Raw genomic sequence first — 16,607 nt, 5'->3', positions numbered from 1 at the left:
GGGGGGGGGGGCTAATGTAATTGACCTCCGTCTGAGCCAGAATGACCCCCATTTTTTAATTTTAGTGAGTCTTTATTATTGTGAAAACAGTTTGAGGAAGTCAATTTATACAAGACCATTTTCTCTAAGAAAAGCTGTATTGCTTTCACTTTTTTGTTGTTTAATTTAATACTATAAGAGTTGTATGACTTTTATTAGGTTCAGGGAGTAAGTTAGATTTTCTAATTCTATAGAGCAACTATTAGTGGTAACAAGTGTTAAACATTAAAATCTGTTAAGGATTGTTTTATTATTTTAAAAAGCTCGGAAATTTCTTTTTTCAGGGTGTCTTTTATTTTACGTTTTTTTGACAGAAACGTTTCTCGGAATATAATTGGGCGAAATGGGTGAGTGAGAAAAATTCAAATTTCCCTAAAAATTATCAACCAAATTTATGGATTTGCAGAATAAATGAAAATCTGACTTGAAAATCTAGTTTGTGTGATTTTAGCAAGAAAAAAAACGTACTTTTCAAATTTTAAATAAGTATTTCACATTCGAGCTATGTAAAGTGCTGATGAGTAACTATTTTTATTAAGCCTAGAGGGGACACACTAATTATTAATACGAAAAAAGCAAGTATTTATGACTTCCGGAATTCCACGGGAATAATATTTATTTATAAAATCTATTCATAACTGTAAGGTGTCATTCGAAAAACTACGTCATATGGCCGGGGTGGAGGGGGCGGGAGATAGGTTCTGTGACTTTTTTTCCACTTAAATGCGATCTGAGTTAATAGAATCCAATAATAGATTTCAATTATTTCTTGTTTAAAGTTAATTATTTTTAATTAAAATGTCTACTATCATATTTTTAGTTTAGAATTAATATGTTTTAGTTTAAAATTTTCCAATTTTGTTCAAAATTTTACTAATTTGTTGAAAATTCCTTTTTTATTTGAAAAAGAATGTTCTCAACTGAAGATTTAATTAATCCATTTTCGGTTGAAAATTGCTAGTTTTTAGTTGGAAATTGAACTATTAAATTCTTTAATCAGAATTCGACTTTTGAAAATTTAACTATTTAGTTAAAAGTTGAACTACTTTGTTGAAAATTTCATTTATTAGTTAATGAATTAACTATTTTGTTTAAAAATTTATTATTTCAGTAGAAAATTAACATGTTGTTTAAAAAATGCATGATTCCGAACAGAAAATTTAATTGGTTTGTAGAAAACTCACCTTTTTTTATTTTAAAATTCAACAATTTGGTTGAAATTTTTTCAGTTTTGAAAGAAAACTCGTTCTTGGTTGAAAATGCATCGCTTCTAGGGGAAATTTGATGGTTTTTGTTTATAGTGCACCTGTTTGATTAAAAATTAATCTTTTTTGGTTTACAATTCAACTATTTTGTTAAAAATTCGCCTTTTTGGGATAAATTCGTTTTTTAAAATTTAAAATTAACTTTTGTATGGTTTGAAATATCAAATATTAAACTCTTTGTTGAGAAATAATCTTTTTTGATTAAAAATCCATCTACTTGGTTGAAAGTTAAACTTCTTGGTTAAAAATTTATTTTGTTGTTGAAAATTCATCACTTCAATTTCACGCTCAACTATTTTGTTAAAAACTCATCATGCTTGGTCAAACATTAAACATTTTGGTTGAAAATTAGATTTTTGTATAAAAAATTTGTCCTTTCGGACACAACATTAAATTTTGTTATTAAAAATTCGTCTTCTAGGCTTGAAAAATCAGATATTTTGTTACAAATACAATTCTTTATGGTTGAAGTTTACCATTTTTTGTTTAAGAATTAAAATATTTTGTTGAACTCATCCCTTTCACTTGGAAATCAATAATTCAAATGTTTTGTAGTAAATATCGTCCTTTTTGGCTTGAAAATTCAACAATTTGGTTACAAAAAATTGAATGAATTTCTTGAAAATTCTTCTCTGAAATTGTGTTTTTTTTTTAAATGTATCTCTTCTGGCCTATAATTCAACTGCTTTGAAGAAACTATTTAGTCTTTTTTGTATGAAAGTTCAAATATTTGTTTGTAACTGCAACTGTTGGCTTGATAATTATTATTTTCATAAAATTTCAACTATTTGGTTCAGAATTATTTTTTTGATTGAGAATTAACCTTTTCAGGTCGATAGTTCAACGGTTTTGCTTGAAAAATCAACAAATTGTTTAAAATTTTAATTACATTTTAAAAAATTAGTCTCGTTAGCTCTTAAAGTTCAACTTTTTAGGTTGATTATTTACTTGGTAGAAATTTTCATCCTTTCACTTGAAACTTACAAAAGTGGTTTGAACTTTTTGAATATAAATTAAATAATCGTTTTTAAATTGAAAATTCATCTTTTTGTTGGTATTTTTGAATGGTTTAAAATTCATCTTTCTTGATTAAAAATGATTAATTCGTTTAAAAATTAAGCTTTTCATGTTTGAAAGAGATTTACTTGGGTTGCTGTTTGGTGATCTGTGACGCAGAAGGGGAGGAGTGGAATAATTTAAAAGAACGCGACGTAGTATTTGAACAACCCCTTCAAGAATAGATACCCCTTTTATGAATACCATTTAAATGCTTTACCCTCCCTCATTTGGTAATGAGATACTAAAATTATTCTAACCTTGAGCAATTTTTTGCTGCGTTTGTGACGATGTTTGTTCTCCCCCACCATTCGCCTGATATTCATGTGCATCTTGTAATTGACTTGACTCGAGAGATCTCGATCATCAACGGCGTGTCGACTGTAGCTCAGTCGACGATGCTGCAATTTCGAAGGCTCTCGATTTCTCTGAAATATTAGTTTAAGGGTCTAGGGGAACTAGTAAGGAGAAAAACCACAAACCACAAAAGCGGCCGTGAAGCAAAACTTACGCGTTTATAAGGCTTGCACAGTTCCTCTGCAAGGAGATGATGTATTCTTGCATCAGTTAGATCCTTCTTAGAGGGATTGTATTCCAACTCCTGAAGATCGATGTTCCAGCCAGCTTCCAGCTGGCTGCAACTCGGGCTGAAATTCAAGCGAGCAGGATGCAATTTAAGTGAATCCGACATGGGGCGTGATTCGTTCTTATCGATTTCAGGGAGCAAGTGGATGTTTTTCTCTGAGACATTTGTTATCTACGATTTTCACCATCAGAGGGTAAATAAAATTAGAGAACAAATGTGGTAAACATGTCAGTCTAAAGAAAGGAGAAAAGGGGATGTATAGGTTTATATAGAAGGAGAAACTTTTGCTTGACATGAGATAAATGTTTGGTGGGTCGACTAAGGGAGAGAGGCTGATGAAATCTTCTAAAAATTAAACATGTTCACGTAGAAAATATTCAAAAAGTAGCAAATGAAAAAAATTGATTCTGGTAGCCATAGTGCTCAAATTTCAAAATTGTAACAATTTAATTAATGAAGCCTTTGCAATTAAACAATGTACTGAAAATTAAGCGTTGCGAAACGAAGTATTTAATGATAAAATAAGTTTATACATTCAATGCTCTTATATAAAAGTGAATAAATCTTTTAAAGCATTATTAGTTATTATATTTAATGTTATTGGGGTTTCATAGAACACGGGTAGAAACTCCTATGTTTTCAGGGTGTCCGTCTGTCGTATTTTTTCCCGAAGAGTGGAAGTGAGGAGAAAATAAGGGGAGGACATGTAGAGGAAGTGAGAGGTTAGGAGCAGAGGGAAGGCGGGAAATAAGGAAAAATAAGGAAAGGGCAAGTAGGGAAAGTTAGGGCTGGGTAGGTAGGAATAGGTCATTACCAATCTCATACTATGCTTAAGTAATACAATAAGCTTTTCAGACATTTATTAGAAAAACGCCTTCAATAAAATTTGGGAAGTTACCAGGCGGTAGTGCTGCAAGTTAACATCTGGAAAGTCCAGGCTTGATACCTCGTACCAGTAATTTTTTGCAATTTTTCCAATTCAATATTTCTTAATTGAACCAAACTATTAGATTTATTAAATTAGAGTCAAAAAATTCAGTTTTAACAAGTTTTATGTATAAAACATTCGTTTGTTTAACCTTTATAACTTCCGAAGCGAATATATTAAGCATAGGACAGCGCCACGATATCCTTTAAAATACGTATTCATTACATAATTTTATGTTGAAAAACATCACTCATTTTTTATTTCAAAATATGAATATTACAATAATTATGAAAAATCTCTTTTGTTTCATATCAAAATAATAAGAAACAAAATATAAATGTTCCTTTGAATGAAAAAATGCAAATTTTCTGTAAAAAAACTTTTCTTTAGGTAAAAGTGGTAAAGGTTGAAAAACCCATTTTTTCATGTGAAAAAGATGGTTAAAATTGAATAGTTTGGCTTGATTTATAGTATATTACATCATAAGTAGAGTTAGACATGGCTTCACGGGACGATGAATGTTTGCAGTACGAGTGATGTACAATATTTTATTCGAAATCAGTCTCTTATGAGACTGTGAGGCCGTCTGAAAAGTGAGCCATGATGTTTATAATATCTTTGGTCGTGAAAACGTACGACTGACGTGTAGCCATCTGCTTCGATGCGATTGTTAATCTCGTATGGCGCGAAATTTGAAATTTGTTCGTCTGCGCTGGAGTATTATATACATATAAGTGTATGTGTGTATGTTAACAGTAAAATTAGATGAAGCATTATGCGTTATTCAGTGGCCATTTGTGAAACTGGTCATTTTACAGTGTGGCGGCATTTGGAACTAATAATGATAAAGAAATTGGCAATTGATGCCGGTTGCAGGGATCGAACCCGGACTTTCCAGTTACTAACTTGGAGCGTTATCGCCCGATTTCTTGTAAAGTCTTTTCTTCAAAATGGTTAAAAAGCGCATATTATTAAAATAGTATGTTATAAGTTAGCTAATGACCCATTACTGGGAAAATATGAATAATAATAATGCTAATTTAACGGCTTTACGATTAGTTATTAGTTATTCCTGATTAGTTACTATTATTATTATTATATTGGTAATATTTTATCACATTAAAAAGACAAATTTAAATATAAATAGGAATTTCATTACTACTAATCAGCTTGTAATCTATACCTGGCATTAAATTGGCCAGTATTGCTGTAATTCCTGAATATTGCAGACATGCTTTCGGTGCCACTTATGTTTCCAATTGTTGAAGCATTCCTCCTGATATAATCAAGGGCGTCCTTCATAGCTAATTTGGAGTACGTCTCCAGAATCTTTGGTTCAGCACCACAATGGTCCCTCACAAGATAGGGACGAATGAATTTGGTGTCAAAGCGTTTGAACCTAAAGATCAGAATAATATTTTTAATTAATTAGTGAAATATTATGTCTGTAGTAAAGTTACATACACTTACTACAGAAAAAGCTTTAAGAAGAAGAAGTGGTCCAAAATTTCAAAAATATTCCTTACGCAATTACTGGACACACCCTAAGGGGAAAGAAGAAAACAGAGCTGGGGTTACACAGTAAACCACAGCAATAAATTTTGTCTTTAAATTGTATAAAAATGCTGCAGCACGTGTATCTGACGAAAGATAAAATTTATCTGATGAAAATATTTATTTGACACATGTGATGTGTCAAACGGCTGTGTCTAGGTTCTCCGAAAAAATGTCCTCCATAAATTTAAAAATCCTCGCGGTATTCACTTTTCAAATTGTCTCACTTTTTTAAAATGATTTTAACCAAAAATCATTCACCTAAACTTATAGAATACATAGACTGCAGTTTGTTTAGTTTATACTTAACCCTGCGTGTGTACACTATATTTTTCGAGACACGGTGGGTACATTGGGTCTTTTAGGGAACAGACATATTTTCAAGGTTTTTAAAGCTTTAAAAAAATCTGAAAAAATTGAGTGATACTTCTTCTAGTATGCGCTTCGTGTCTCTGTAGTTGCTAAATTTAAAAGGTTTCAACCGTTGTTAAGAAAAATTAAAATATAGTTAAAAATGCGAGAGGGAAATTTGAATTTAAAATTTCAACTGTTCCTTTAGTTCGTTTACAATTTTGAAGTCTTTATCAGGTTCAACAGAAACTAAAGGTTTGTTCAACAAAATTAAAGGACAGAACTTGACTGAGTGTTCACTATAATGTATAAACTAACTAAAGTGCAGCCTATGTATTCTGTTAGTGTAGTGTTTTCGACGGACATAGAAGCAGCCGTTTGATATTTCACATATGTCAAATAAATATGTTCGTCAAATACATTATATCTTTTGTCATATAAAATTTATCTTTCTTCAGATAAATTTTATCTTTCGTCAGATAGACGTGCTGTCGCGTTTTTATCCAATTTAAAGATAAAATTAATTCCTGGAGTTTACTGTGTAGAAATTCGATATAAGAGGGAAATATAATAGAAATGTTCAAAATGATGATAGAGGTAATGAAGATGATTAACAAAAGGAGAGAAAATAATTGAAGAAATGAGGCGGAAAATGGCATAATTTAGGAAAGAACTGATGTTATGAGAAGAAGTCAGGGAAAATGTAAGAAAAATGATGCGCGATTTGGAACAAAGACTAGAAAAGAAGGAAGAGTCTAATAAAAAGGTAGAGGATATACTCGAAAAGTAGGATGGAGAAGATAGAAAACTGCAAACGGGTGTGTGGCAGGGGAGGGTTGGGGTTGGAAATGAGGATAAGGATAAAGAGAAGTTGCGAAAACTAGAGAGATGAGTAGAAAGGAAAGAGAGCGATAGGCAAGAAGAAGGAATGTAATGACAAAGAGCTTAAAATTATAGAGGAAGGAATTTAAAGGAGTAACGGAAGTCCTAAAGAGAAAGAGAAGCAATCATTTGGGGCAAGGAGAGTATGGGACTGAGAGGAATTTCAGACAGAGTAATGAATGGATAGGGAAGGAAGTTACGGAATAGATTGGAGGAGTTGGGATGTTTCTTCTTAAACAGAAATATAGAGAGAGATAAGGAAAAAGAGTATACTCATATAAAGGGGGGGGGGAGTAGGTAAAATAAGAGACTATATTATTTCTGACTATAAAGTAAGGGAGAACATAAGGAGGCCAGATATAGGTAGGATAAATGAGCAGGAAAAGGTAATTGATCAGCAGAGGTAATAGAAGAATTTAGGGAAAAGATGAAGAGGGTGAAAATGGTTGAGGAAAACTTAGACGAGGAATGTAAGAAAAATACAAAGAAAGTGAAGTATTAGTGTGGAAGAATACATGAATAAGAAAAAAATGTAATGAGTCATGTAACAGAAGAAAGGGTTAAAAAATATTCAAGCCCAAATCACATTACTAAAATATATACAGTTTTAACTAATGGTCTTAAATCTGATGAAAATTCCTTATTATTTATCCATCTTATATCTAATACTAACAGTAAAAGATTTTCCTCTTATTAGGAGGTCAATGTGAATTATGTACGCGATGAAATAGAGCATTGGGAAGAGACTGCTGAATTTTTTAGCATTTGATTAAGTGGATATGATAATCAGTTTGTTTATTATTTCTCAGAAGAACGTTAAGAATTATTTCTTAGAGTTAAATTACTGTCTTAAACTAAAATCCAGTAAAGAAGCATTTGAGTGTTCACTCACTTGTCCCTGACATGGTAATTCCCGTGCTTTCCTAGAATGTCTTCGATCCCGGCCATCGTATGATCCATAATCTAAAAGGTGTGGTTAAATTTATCATTCTAAGTGTGCTCAGCAAGTCAAACATATACATATATTGTTCATGTACACATGAATAACACTAGCTATTTAATTTTAAATTTAAAGAATGCGTTTACTATTAAATTCTCCGGGGTAATGAAATAATAAAAAATCTCACGCTCTTTCCTCTTGTTTCCCTTTCTTTAAAAGATTTCTTTTTTTTCTCCTGTTTCCGAAAAATCTTCCCCTTATATTTATCCCCTTTTTTTGCTTAAATTGGAACTGAATTAATAAAAACCAATAAAAAATCCTAACTATTTTGAGTTAAAAGTTAATAATTTTTAACTAAAAAGTCTTCCATTATATTTTTCGTTGAAAATTCATCTTTTTTCTTTAAAAAATCCACGATTTTTGGATAGAAAATTCGTTCTTATTGATTTAAAATTTATCTTTTGGTAGAAAATTTGTTGTTGTTGTTAAATGTTTCTTATTTTCAATTTGAAAGTCTACTATTATATTTTTGGTTTAGAATTCATCTCTGCTAATTGAAATTTTAATTACGTGTATACTGTTTGACTAGAATTTGTTTTCCTTCGTGACTGAAAAATCTGTCTTAGTTGAAAATTTGTGTTTGGTTTGAGAATTCTTGTTTGATGATTCAACTTTTTTTTTAATTCGAGGTTTTGGTTGAATTTAACTGGTTTTGATTTATAATTAAAGTCTTGTTTGTTTGAAGAATCAACATTTACATTTTTCGTTAAAAGTAGAACTACTTTGTTAAAAAATCATTTTTTTGTTTGAAAATTCATCTCTTTGGTTAAAAATAAAAATATTTTCTTAAAAGTTACTTTTTTTTTTCGTTGCAAAATTAATTTTCTTGGGTGAAAAATTATCTAATCTATTTTTGGTTGAAAATTGATCCGTTTTAGTTGATTTTTCAACTGTTTGGTTTAAAATTTAGCTCCTTGGGCTAGAAATTCAACTATTTTGTTTAAAATTCAACTGTTTTGTAGAACATTCGTCTTTTTGGGTTTTCGTCTTTTAAAGAATATTCGTCTTTATGGGTTGAAATTTCAACATTTTGCTATCAAATTTAACTGTTGGTCAAAAATGATCTTTTTAATTGAAAATGAATCTGTATGGTCAGATGATTTAACTATTTTGTTAAATTTCACTTTTTTTCAAAATTAATGTTTTAGGAATGAAAATTCAGTTGTTTGGTAGAAAATGCGTATTTTTCACTTGGTTATTCTACAATTTGATTGCATTTTTTTCTTAACTGAAAAATCGTGCTTGGTTGAAACTTTGTACATTCAACCTTGTAGCCTGAAAATTCAACTTTTTTTTTAATCGTACTTTTTTTTATAGGAATTCGTCTCTTTTGTTTGGAACTTCAACTCTTTGGTTGAAATTCTTTTCTGTTTGAAAGTCCATTTTTCGGGTTAAAAATTCAAATTTTTTCAAAAAGATTAGATTTTTAACTTATAAAAATTAACTGTTTTGTTAAAAAATTCTATTTTTTCAATGGAAATTTGATCTCTTTTGGTAGTAAATGAATAATTTTTGTTTGAAAATTCAGCTATTTTGTTGAAAATGTAATATAGTTCGACTTAAAAGCATAAGAATATGATAGCGAAACTAGTTTAATTAATAGAACTTATGTCCCAATTATTCTCTTTTTTTCTTAAAAAATCCTCCTACTTCCAGTTTCTTAAGTGCATTTTGGATTGTAAAGTCTATATTTAGGCCTCTAAAGATAAAAAACGAACCCTTTCGTGAATTCTTTCGTTCATAGTAGGTTTCCTCCTCTCTGCTCTTTTAACATTGAGGATCTTGACAAGAGGCTTGATGGTGATTCCCTGAAAGAAGGTTAAAAGTCGTCTTTGATCCGTTGTTTGTATTCACTTTTTCTTTTCTTCGAAGCCCTCGAGTATAACAAACATAAAACCTTGTACTTTCTTTTTACAAATTACCTGAATGAAGACTGTGAAGTATATGACTGCGATAGTAGTGGTAACAAACATATTTTTGAGTTTCACGTGCGTCGGATCGATCAATAGAACCAACGCGAAGGCCACAGCACCTCGCAAACCGCCGTAGGACATGACGAATTTTTCAACCTTATCCAACTTGTGCAAACGAAATTGATTCGCCAAGGCAGACAAAACGATCACACCTGTAAATTGAATTAAAGCCGAGACATTATTTCTTTTCCCTGGGCCATATACGCTAGGGAAAGCTTTCGCCGACACGTCCAGTCCCTCTGAGACGATTCGACGATTACGAGAATTGCGAGCAATATTTTATCCGAAGCGAATATATTTCTTTCCCTCAAGGTGATTTTCAACTGCTTTTTTGTTAAAATTTTCGATGGTGAGAGAGAACTTCCTAGATTGGTTTTCTCTCTAAAAAAAACTGTTGTTAAGAAAGATAATCTGACAAAATACGAGCTAAATTGTTCGCCAAGTTAACAGTGATGGATAAGTTGCTTTTTGAGAAAGCACTAATTATCATTACCATTACAACACGATAAAAGCAACTAGTTGTCATTAAGTTTTTAGTTAATTTTTTACTTTAGACGTATATACTTAGAAAGGTAGAACGCCAATTGTGAATTTTAGTTGTGGTTGATATTTGAAAAAATAATAGGTCATTACCTGAGCATTACGTATTTTCACTTCAACCACCACCTAATTTCACTTAGTTGAGAGCTGATTGGAAAAAAATGGACCAAATGCATTAGATTCGGTCCATCTTTGTCTTATTTGACTAATATCTTCGTGGATTTGAAACATAGTTTTTATTTTTCAATAACTATTTAACGAAATAATAACATTACAATTATTAATATTTATTACGAAGATCTAACAAAACTAAAGTTTTGGCCCATGCAATTGTTCCATTGTTTACCCCCTCAGCATTCAACGAAGTGAAGTTAGCTGGTGGTTGAAGTAACAATACCTAATTCATTTTCAATAATTCAATAATATGGAATCTTCAAAAATTGAGCAAAAAAAATTATTAATGCTTTTTTCACAGAAAAACTGACTTTTCAAACTATATTATCTTTTTCGCAAATAAATTTATCTTCTTTGAATTTCATTACTTTTTCATAATGTTTTATAATTATATTTTAGATTTAAAGCATGAACCAGGTTTTTTAAATCAAAAATTATATTTTAGGCAAAATTTTTAAATAGGACAGCGACTCTGCAAAGGAATATTTGTTTTGTTATATTCAAAATTATCACTTGAGTCACTTCTTCGTATAAATGAATTTGTTGAAATTTCTTTAAAATCCAATAAATAAAATGGCTCTCCTTTGGATTCGAATTTGTGTGACTCAACCTGATGACTTTTAAATTTATCTTGAATTCTCATGGATTTTATCAGACACTTATTAAATTTTTGTTGTTTTTTTTTTTAATTTATCTTGATTTCTTAAACATTTTAACGATTTCTTATAAATGTTTTCAAATTCTTCGGAATGCACTTTATTTTACTCAATTCATTGCATTTCATTAAATTCTTTTGAATTCCTTCGTATTTTTTTCAATTTACCATACAATTTTTCATTTTTTTGTAGTCTTTTTTAATGCACTCCAAAGTCTTTTAATCTTACTTTGTATTGTTAGCCATTTCATCAAATCATTTTGAACTCACTTTTCATTTCCTTGATATTTCTCTAAATTCACTGGAATTTTATTGACATATTACTGTTTTTTTCAATTCACCTAAGTTCTGCTGAATTCGCAGTGAATTTTGCTTACTCCCATCATCAACTTTTTTTGGAAATTTTTTGATTTTTAAAATGTTGTTAAATTCTTATGAGTTCAATCAAAGGCTTTGAAACTCTTCTAAATTCTTTCGAACTCACTCTAATTTTACTAAAATCAATGGAATAGTTAGCATTTTTTTAATTCGGTTGAATTCATTTGGAAGCTTTCTAAATTTAATCAAATCGACTAATATAATTTAATAAATAAATAAATAAATATATATATATACTTTCTTTTAATTCGCCTTGAAACCCTATAAAATCGCCTTGAATTCTTAAGCATTCTATCAAGTTCTTGTGAATTCCCTTTAGTTCTTCTAAATTGATTCCAATTTTACTAAAGTCAGTGAATTATTTTTTTCCAATTCACTGGAATTTTTATGAATTTCATCAAGTTTCTTACAGTTTCGGGTGGGTGTCCGTTCGTCCGCTATACTTTTTCCCCGAGAGGACAAATAAGGGAAACAAGGGAAGTGAGGAGAAACGTGGAGAACTGAGAAGAAAGTGTGAAGGGTAGTGAGGGTGGGTTAATAAGGGTAAAGTAGGAAGGGGAAATAAAGGAAATTATTGAAAGGGTGGAAGGGAAGTGAGGGAAGAGGTTGAGGAGGAGTCCAGGTGTGTAGGAGAGGGTATCATGAAATTATGAGATAGGGAAGGGAGAGGAATTAGGATAGTACGGGAAGTGAGAAAAAGTAGAGGAGGTATACTGTTGACGGAGAAAGTGATGTGGGGCATAGTAAGGTGATAAAGAGGGGAATTTGGGTGGAGAGGGGAAGTAGGGGAAATTAGGGGGAGTTGGAGTATGGAACTATGTTAGGGGAAGATTCGAACTACTTAATTAACATTTTAATAGGCTACGAAACCCTTCTTTGTAGGTGCGCGACGCCTGCTGTTACTAACTTTGTAAGTATATTAGGATGTGGCAGCGCTGTGTATTCTTTTTTTATTTTTTACAGAAATAATTTTATGATAGGTTCATCATTCAATCTACCCATTCTCAAGTTCTATATGATTTCTACCGTACTAAAGATTCTTTCGAAAACTAGCGGCTGTAATTTAGATATTGATAATGAAAAAAAATGCAAAATCCTGTTAAACAAAACAAGAATCAAACGACCAAATTTGGACCACAACGAATAAACGAAAACCAAAAAAAAAACCCTATTGTAATCTGAAAAAAAAAAACAAAAATAAAATAAAATGAAATTTTCGGGAAAAAAAATAAATAAAAAAGAGGAAAGAAAAATGAGAAGGCAGCCAACCACATCCCCTTCCTTCTCTTTTTCTTTCTTTCGTCTTTTTTTTTTATTCTTATGACCATCAAATTACAATAAAATAAAAATAAAAAACATAAATAAATAAATTTGCATTACCAAATTTTTTCGGTACTCGTACAGTACTCTTATCAAGGCAAGAAAATTTTAAGTGGTAGAAACTGACAGCACCCACGAACAGGTGCTCTCTCTTTGATACCTGAGAATCGAAACCATCAATTTGCATCAATTTGATTATTGGACGTTAAATGGGATTTTTAATTTGCATTTTGGTCTAATTTAAATTTCGTAAATAATGAAAAAAGAGTTGCAAAAATATACTGATGTATTGATTAAAAAATAAACATGTCAACTATATTTTCAAACTAACTAAAAAAGTAACGATTTTTAAAGTTACTTTTACTGAAAAAGTTTTATTAGTTACTAATTCGTTACTTACTGAAGAAAGTAATTTCGCTGCCAAAAAAAGAAACTACTTCTTATCACTGATGGTTTAATTATTGTAAGTTTAACATTATGAGCAGACATTTAATTCTTAAGAGAATATTACATTATTAGTCACATAATGGTCAAGTATTATATAAGAAAGTTTTTGCTTTCAGCGGTTTTATAAAAGAATCCGTGACCTGTAAGGTTATCCTTGGGGCAGTTTCTTGTTCGAGATTCGCATATTATAACAATCTACACAGGAATCTGTATAACAGCTCCATTGAGGTTGGATAACAACGATCTATAACCCATTCAATATAAATATAATAGCTTCGGTATGAATTGTAATTTAAGAAAAGGCTCTTTCCAGGTTTTGTTACGATTTGTGACTGAGAGTTTTCGTTTATTCGTTGTGGTCCAAATTTGGTCGTTTGATTCTTGTTTTGTTTAACAGGATTAACTGCGTGAACCGAATTCATAGAACCTAATAAGAATATATAACTATTTTTTGTTGATAGTTGATTATTTGTAATTGAAAAGTCTACTATCATATTTCTGGATAAAAAATCATCTGTTTTAGTTAAAAATTATATTCTTTGGGTAAAAATTTAACAATTTTGCTAAAGATTAATTTTCTTAATTGAAAATTGAACTAATCCATTTATGACTGAAAATTGATGGTTCTTAGTTAAAACTTCAATTGATAGTTTTTAGCTGACAATTCAACAATTGGATGTAAAGTTAAATAATTTTCTTAAAAATTCATTTTTTAGCTAATGAATCAACTATTTTGTTGAAAATTAGTTTCTTCTTGCTTCAAAGTTAGTTTTCTTAACCGAAAATATAACTTTTCCATTTTTGTTTGAAAATTCATCATTTTTACCAGAAAATTAAACTATTTGGTTAAAAGTTAAACTACTTTGTTAAAAATTAATTTTAATAGTTAAGATCCATGTTTTTGGTTAAAAGTTGTACTACATTGCGGAAAATTCGTTTTTTAGTTTGAAAATCAATTTTTTTTAACTGCACATGTACCTGATACATTTTTTTATGGATATTAACTTTTTCTCTGCTTTGCTTAAAAATTGAACTGTTCTGTAGAAAATTGTCTTCTTAACAATTCAACTGGTTTGTTGAAAATTTGTCAATTTGAAGAAATCGAAGAAAAAAATTTGTTCTCAAAGGGGAGCGTGTTCGTGTTTGTGATGTCACCCTGGAAGGACCCAAACTTTGTGTTATCATTTGTGACGAAGAAGGAGAGGGGTGGAAGAAGTATTTAAAAAAGCGTGACGTAGTTCTGAAACGGCCCTTTATAATCTTACATGAAACAAAAGATTAAATTTCTATTAGATAGAAAAATAGTTAGTCGAGTGAATGGCATGTTTTTTCAAATGCTTTTGAGACATCCTAGAAGGATTTTTAATTGTTTATACAGATCAATAAACTTGAAAGTTGAGGCCTTTGATTCTATTTAACTTTGCCCCTTATGTCTGCTGCATGTTAAGGAAAGAAGAGACTTTAACCCACTAATAGGATAAGAGCAGCTTTAAGAAAATCGAATAGTAAACATTAGGATGAAATATTGATCCCTGACTCTTTGCTTTCTCGTTCCTTCCCAGCTCACACGTTATGTTCCAATTATCCTCGTACTTATCCTCCTCCTCCTTATCCTCATCCTTCTTTTTTATTTCTTAAACGTAAGGTAACGTTCCAATGCATGCACGGAGAAAATTTATTGGGAAAAAATTCCGCAAATTTTGCTTAAGGCTGGGACATGGTATACACATGTAATGTGGTGGTATTGATGAAAGTTAAAAAAAAACTAAATTTATAGGACTAAGACTTGAAACCTAACCGCTAAGCTCTAAATCAAGTGCGTGACAATTAGACTAGCAAAGGTAAAATGCTAAAATAATTTTTAACAGTGTAGTTTATTTTGTCCACTCACCAATAATCCTGTAAATGGAACAAAAAAGTATGGTCATCACTATGAACCAAGTGTTCCAGTCATGGTGATTGTTCACAGTTGCCACGCCGAGGAACATGAATATAATCGTTTCCGAACTGCTGGAGAGCATCTTCATTGTATATTTTACAGTGGTGTGGGACTTGTGCGATATATTGGCCTCGACGTAGTTTTTCATGGTGATACCGCAGAATGTGATACTGCAATAAGAAATCATTATGGTAATGGGAATTATAGGACACTTGATTGATAATTGAACTGGGCAAAAGACTGAATGATTAGAATAATAAAAACTGGCATTCTATCAATGGCGATTTCCTACGAATATTTTATAAATCATGACCCCCTAAACCTTGGGGTGTTGCCTTCGATTTTACCAACTTTATAATAGTCTTTTCAAAATATGTTATTTCTTACATGAAAAATATAGAAACTACGGTGCCACAATTTTTTTTTCTAATTTTTATGCTTACACTTCCAAAGTATCTACACATTCGCAGAAAAATGAATGCGTTTTTTGGTTCGAAAAAATGATACTTAGAGGTCCCGCACGCCACATGAAGCTTTTCTAGAACTAACCTTACGGAAAATTGCGTAACGGTAGACAGGGCCTAAGCAAAAAAGACTTTGTTGTACATTTTATTCCGGATGATCGATACTAGCTGTGCCGAGATGAAACTAGAGTTTTTTCTTCACACTTGACCATAGATTAAGAAACAAAAATTACCTTTCAAATTTCAACCCCATATGTCCATTTTATAGTGTCGAAAAAAACCCATAAGTAAAAAATTGATTTCTGCGAGTTTTTGGCGCTAATTATTGCTTTCGTACGGTTTCATTTCGTCAAAATTGTTTCAAAGAGACAAAATATGTCCTTCTACTGATAATGGATTGTTTACACAATTTTTTTAAATAATTGATTATGGTTTATAGTAATTTTCTCTTAGACTGGAGTTAGAAAGCGAATTTTTTCTAATTTTTCAACTTGCTTTCAACTTTTCAGTTAGAGTGAGGCAATACTTTATTAAAGTTGACAGAAATAATTGATAAAACAATGTTCACACAATGTTTCTCCTATAGTATTGCTGGATAGTTGCGATTTTTTTTTAAGTTTGTAACTTTCTGTCCACTTCTCACATAGTGAAGTAATATTTACTGCAAGTTAAAAAAAATCGTTTAAACAGTTTATGATTGTTGTAACTATTTTCTCTTAGTGAAGTGTTAATAAGTTGCAGGTTTTTCTAACATGTCAAGCTTTTTTTACTTTATAGCTATGAAAAAATTATAAATGAACATCAACAAGAGTCAAATTTTAAATAGTATTCCATTTTTTCCTAATTAATTTTTTTTTACCGTTTGCTAATATTTCAAAAATATTAATTTCAACAAAAATGCTATCTTACAGCATAGGTAAAAAAATGACATAATTAGGATTAGGTAAGAAAAGTGTGTCTGTAAATAAGCTGCAAAAAATTCTTTTTGAATTACAGCTTAAGTTTATTGCATTACTCTAACAAGGAAGGGTATCGAAGTGTCAGTCACCGATTCCA

At 30.7% G+C, this 16,607-nt stretch overlaps 1 protein-coding gene across 1 annotated transcript in view; it reads right to left on the bottom strand.

Moving 5' to 3' along the window:
• The window catches only part of LOC117182732 (probable Na(+)/H(+) antiporter nhx-9), a 61,137-nt gene that overhangs the window by 8,267 nt on the left and 36,263 nt on the right, over nt 1-16,607 (bottom strand). The window contains exons 5-11 of the mRNA XM_033375837.1: nt 15,040-15,257; nt 9,584-9,786; nt 9,380-9,469; nt 7,554-7,624; nt 5,058-5,273; nt 2,872-3,007; nt 2,621-2,788 (exon numbers count right to left, since the gene is read on the bottom strand). Coding sequence (XP_033231728.1) covers nt 2,621-2,788; nt 2,872-3,007; nt 5,058-5,273; nt 7,554-7,624; nt 9,380-9,469; nt 9,584-9,786; nt 15,040-15,257 — 1,102 coding nt within the window. The remainder of the gene's footprint in view (nt 1-2,620; nt 2,789-2,871; nt 3,008-5,057; nt 5,274-7,553; nt 7,625-9,379; nt 9,470-9,583; nt 9,787-15,039; nt 15,258-16,607) is intronic.

The sequence above is a fragment of the Belonocnema kinseyi genome, chromosome 2 (assembly GCF_010883055.1).
Source record: "Belonocnema kinseyi isolate 2016_QV_RU_SX_M_011 chromosome 2, B_treatae_v1, whole genome shotgun sequence".
NCBI classification, from domain to species: Eukaryota; Metazoa; Arthropoda; class Insecta; order Hymenoptera; family Cynipidae; genus Belonocnema; species Belonocnema kinseyi.
This window is presented reverse-complemented; position numbering and strand designations above follow the sequence as displayed.